Source organism: Anarrhichthys ocellatus, unplaced genomic scaffold, assembly GCF_004355925.1.
Source record: "Anarrhichthys ocellatus isolate YVR2014 unplaced genomic scaffold, GSC_Weel_1.0 scaffold4294, whole genome shotgun sequence".
Lineage (NCBI taxonomy): Eukaryota > Metazoa > Chordata > Actinopteri > Perciformes > Anarhichadidae > Anarrhichthys > Anarrhichthys ocellatus.
The window spans coordinates 1-4,613 of record NW_022284268.1 but is presented as its reverse complement, the minus strand read 5'-3'; the positions used below and the strand labels follow the sequence as shown (position 1 = coordinate 4,613).

At 41.4% G+C, this 4,613-nt stretch overlaps 1 protein-coding gene across 1 annotated transcript; it reads right to left on the bottom strand.

Moving 5' to 3' along the window:
- Nucleotides 1–10: 10 nt before the first annotated feature.
- Nucleotides 11–1,514, bottom strand: LOC116379422 (acyl-coenzyme A thioesterase 1-like; the record flags this gene model as incomplete). The annotated part of the gene is made up of 2 exons (XM_031841381.1): nucleotides 1,369–1,514; nucleotides 11–478 (listed from the first exon to the last, which is right to left on the bottom strand). A coding segment is annotated over exon 2 (427 nt), but the record flags the coding sequence as incomplete, so codon positions are not given.
- Between the last annotated feature and the right edge of the window lie 3,099 nt (nucleotides 1,515–4,613).

Here is a 4,613-nt window from a genome sequence, read left to right as displayed (position 1 = left end):
AGGACCCCACGAACATTCCCCTCTTTGACCGTGTGCCTGCTGACCCCGTCTCCAATCAGAAGCCTCTCATTGGTCGCCTCTGCCAGCATCCTGCCCTCCTCCTCGTGCACGGAGAACTTCACCACGTGAGGGTTTAGTGACTTTGTTCTTTGAAACCTTTTGTGCAAAGAGTCTGCCCTCATGGACCACAGCAGACCCATGGGCTCAACCCCGGTGTAGCTCCCAGTGAGAGAGGGGTCCCTCTCCAGGTCGACCTCCCCGCCCCCATCGGCCCTGTAGGTGGCCGAGGAGCTGAACACCACTTCCTTCTCGTCGGTCGATCTGGCTCTCACGGTGACCACCTGTCTGGACCTCAGCCCGGCCACCTTCACCTGGACGGGCTCATCGAACATGCATCTGGCTCTCGGCAGCAGCCTCAGTCTGACTTGGGAAGACATCTTTCCTGAATCTACTGTTGTTTTTTCTTCACACGGTTTCACTGTCATTGTAAAAGGAGAAATTGGACTATCATATTACTTCAAAACACTTTGACAAAGCAGATGAATAGGTCATGAATGTTTGTGTTGAACCTTGTTTGCTTTTAATATTGTCTCCAAACCTCTTCCTAACAATTTAAGACATAAAATAACATGAGGGGTAACTAAATCTTGGACTCACATTTAGAGTAGAAGTACTGTTCCTGCTATTCAGTAAATATCTTGACCGCAGTAACATGTTTGTCTCTATAATCTAACGAGGAATTCTTATGTTACGCTGCTCAGATCTGGTTTTCATGTTCTACACATTAACTATAGGTTACAACTCAAACTGAACCTTTGAATGCAAAAGGCCGATCAATGTCCCAAGACCGTTATTTAATTAAGCTAGTTTCCATTTATTTTAATAACTGTTCTCACAATTAGTTTGAGAGTTAATTGAGTAACCACATCAGTACATTCAATATTTTTTAAAGAGCGAGAATACATTGTCTGATATTTTGGATTTTGTGCAAGCACAGGAGAAGATGGGAATGTAGGCACGCATGTATGCACAGATGTAAACATCTGTCTCCTGTGAGACAGGTGATTGGATCATCAACGAGCTCATTGTCCTTGATTACTGTCAATGCTCTGACATAAAATGACTCTCTGTCAAAGGGAATACATACACAAGTCTGTGAAGCAGGGAGATACAGAAGATGACAAGGTGAGAGATATCTGTGGAGCCACCAATCAGAAGAGACTTTGGAAAAGTGCAAATAAATGGGTATAACCGAAGATGCTCATTTCTCACACTGTTAATAGTTATTTTTTTATACGATAAAAAGTCTTTGCTTTCCTGCAGGAAGTTCTTTGATAGAAAAATCAGAGAAGTAGAAATGTGACTTACCTGCAGTAAAAGCAAGCGTTCATCTAGAATGACAATCCTTAAGTGTGGCTCCAAAAGTCACGTTATCTAATCCTGTGAATAATTATACATCACACAACGTTCCTCAGTGGAATGTGGGCGTGTGTGTGTGTGTGTGTATGTGTGTGTGTGTGTGTGTGTGAGCCAAACAGAGACAGGACTACGTCAGTGTATCTGTTTTGTTGATCAGACGTTGGGCAAATGGACGATGTTGCAATAATAATAATGCTAATATAGCCAGCAATGAAATGTCCCTCCTGGGCTACTGTAGAGCTGGGTAGGATTTAGCCCCTCCTACTTCCTGGTTCCCAATTTGTTTGTTCCACCATAAATAGCCATACCATGAGCTGCGTCTTCCCATCTCTCTGACCCCCAGGCTCTCGGTCCAGCTCCAAAGAGACTCCCACTTCCCCGTCAAGCTCTCCAGATGGGTGTTGTGCAGTGAGCAGGAGACGTTGACTGCCGCTGCTGTTTTGTTTAAATTATCAATTTAGTTGTATTCATGGTTTAGTGTTGCTTTGTTTTGTTTTAAATGGTTTTGCCTCTTTTATTATAACCTGTGTCACAGGTATATTACATATATACCTTTTTATTGTTTTTAACATATTAAATTGTTGTTTGTTGTAATACATGTGTTAATCTTGGGGTAATCCTTGGTTCACTGCCACATGTACCCTTAAATATAATCTGTGGGCTTTTTAGTGGGTTGAGCCGGTAGGTGCAGTGCACACTAATTTACCTTGCTTTAATCACCCATGAGTTATATCTTAAGTAGCTGATACAACTACGGCAAACACATGTTGCGAGCTTTCTCTGACGATTAGAGTGGATAAAGTGATTGAACTATGCGTGCATTTTTTGGGCATTGTCAAACGGGTATTTCAATGTGTCAACATGTAACTGAAAGGAAGAATGTCCAACGTCCTGAGAGCACAAGGGTTTGGTTGGCCTCTGTGTGACAAAGTGGGTGAGAACACACCATTTGTCCTCATATTTCACTGCCATATTTTGACAAATCTAACCATGTTTGTTAATTGTTTAGCCGTAGTTCCATCATGATCTGTAAGATGCACTTGCCACTTGATGTTTATTAACAGAAATGCAGTGAAATTGAACTCTGGAATTAGTTATATTTGTGAAGTTATTTACATAACCTCAGTAAATAACTGTCTTTGAACAGGAGGCAGTTTTCATGCATCTATTTCCCATGTTAATATTTTTTGTGGACATTAATACTGATACAGCTGTGAAAAACAGCTCCTTAAGATACTAAATACATAATAAATATAGTCTTGTCACTGCAGCTGCTTCTGATCTTCAGGCACACTTTAATACAACTTCAATACCTCAGATTAAATAAATTGTTTAGTTTACTTTTAGGCACTGAAATGTTAAACGTCTGCCGGGACTACCGGAAGCTGTGGCTGCTTCACAATAAAAGCTTTTTGACTTCAGCGACAGGAAGTGTTGCACTTATATTATTGCAGGTGCGGAGCAGATGTTTGTTGACAAAGGCACACTTCCAGTGTTCATCCCTCTCAAAAGTTTGACTTATTTTTTATTGTTTACGTTGCCAGGTGTCTTACTATTATTTTCATATAACAGCATAGCATTTAAATTCATCCCCCAAAAAGTCGAGATTTGCTTGGATTCTGACCTTTTTGTGAATATATCCTTTGCTTGTTTTCTAACAAGTTGTGCTCAAAATTAAGCAAAAAATAAAAAGCAGTTTCAATATAAATCCTTACATTTAGTGTATTCCTGTAACTCAGGTAGCACTAGCTCACACATGGTGCTTATTTACAAGCTTACATTGCCATCTAGTGGCCACAGTTACTCTCCTCAAAGAAAACTCCTTAATGTGACAATTTAATCAATTCGTAGAGAGTGTAATGTCAGAGTCAGAGTGTTAGAGAAAGACAAAGAGACAATCAGAGAGAGACTGCTGATTATCTTTGATAAAACATCTCTCTAAAATAGAAACATTAAATGTTCTTACTAATACACGGCAGCAATAATGCCGTGCGTCTGTATTTCAGTTCCTTTTTGCCCTGGTCTCTGTCACAACAAAATGTAATTTAATGTTGTACCATTTCCTCATAATAATACAAGAGTTTATCAGCAACATCTGAACACCTAAAGTCAGCCAAACAGCTGCCCGTTTTGTGTAAATATAAAGTGTTCCAGCCTGAAGACGTTGAGCTGCTCCCCGAGTCTCACTTCTGTTTTCTGAGGGCAGAACCAGGTCTACTCCTAAAGACGTGAGCCAATAGCTTCATTCACTTCTCATTTTACTTTCAGACTTCCATTATGAGCAGCTTGTTCTGGGCTGACCCGATTTGAAAAGATAAAGAAGCTTCGTTCTTTGAATACTTTATTCATTAAAGTGAGGCACCACTCATTCATCTGTTACAGAGCTTAGAAGTGCGAGTATAATCTGCTTTTGTCTGTGCATTGGGATCACAACAACAGCACAGACACAACAGCGGTCTTTAAAGAGAGACAACACATCGTGTCTAAGTCTGCATGTGTAAAACTTTAGCAGAGTGATACAGATACAAACAGGTCCAGTTAAGTAACATGGTTAGGAAAAGGTTGAGTTAAAGTTTACTCATGCCAGAATACAAGACAGACACAGACAGCTTTATAAGTGACAGTAAGCAAGTATAAGGCCATAATTATACCTGACAGACTTTCCCTTAAAGTGGACTTTCTATTCTCAAATTTATATAATAAATATAGACCAATTATCCCCATTAGTGTAACTATATAAAAGTGGATCTATAGTTTGGCTTTTATCTGCGTAGCATCACAGTTCAGCTGAGTTCTGAAGAACTCCTGGATCTTCTTCCACAGGTGGACTTCAGCTGCTGCATGGGAACTGGGCTCACCCCCCAACAGGAACGGCCTGCGTGCAACCCAGTGAACACTGGAGGGGCAGTAGGGACCATAAGGCGGCCCTAGATAATGCCCCGCTCCGGGGTAACAAACGCTCTCAAAGTTGTCCTTCCCATGACGCTGCAGTCTCTCCACCATCATGTCCATGTAAGCCTTGCTGTCCCAGTTGAGGTCGTCCTCTGAGGCCACAAAGAGGAAACGCCCCTCCGCTTGTTCGACAGGGACCAGGGTGGCCTTGTTCTCCTCTGCCAGCGGGTTATGGAGAACATTCTTGATAATGAAGGCCCCTGACTCAGTGGGAATCATTTTGCTGAGGTCAATCATTAACG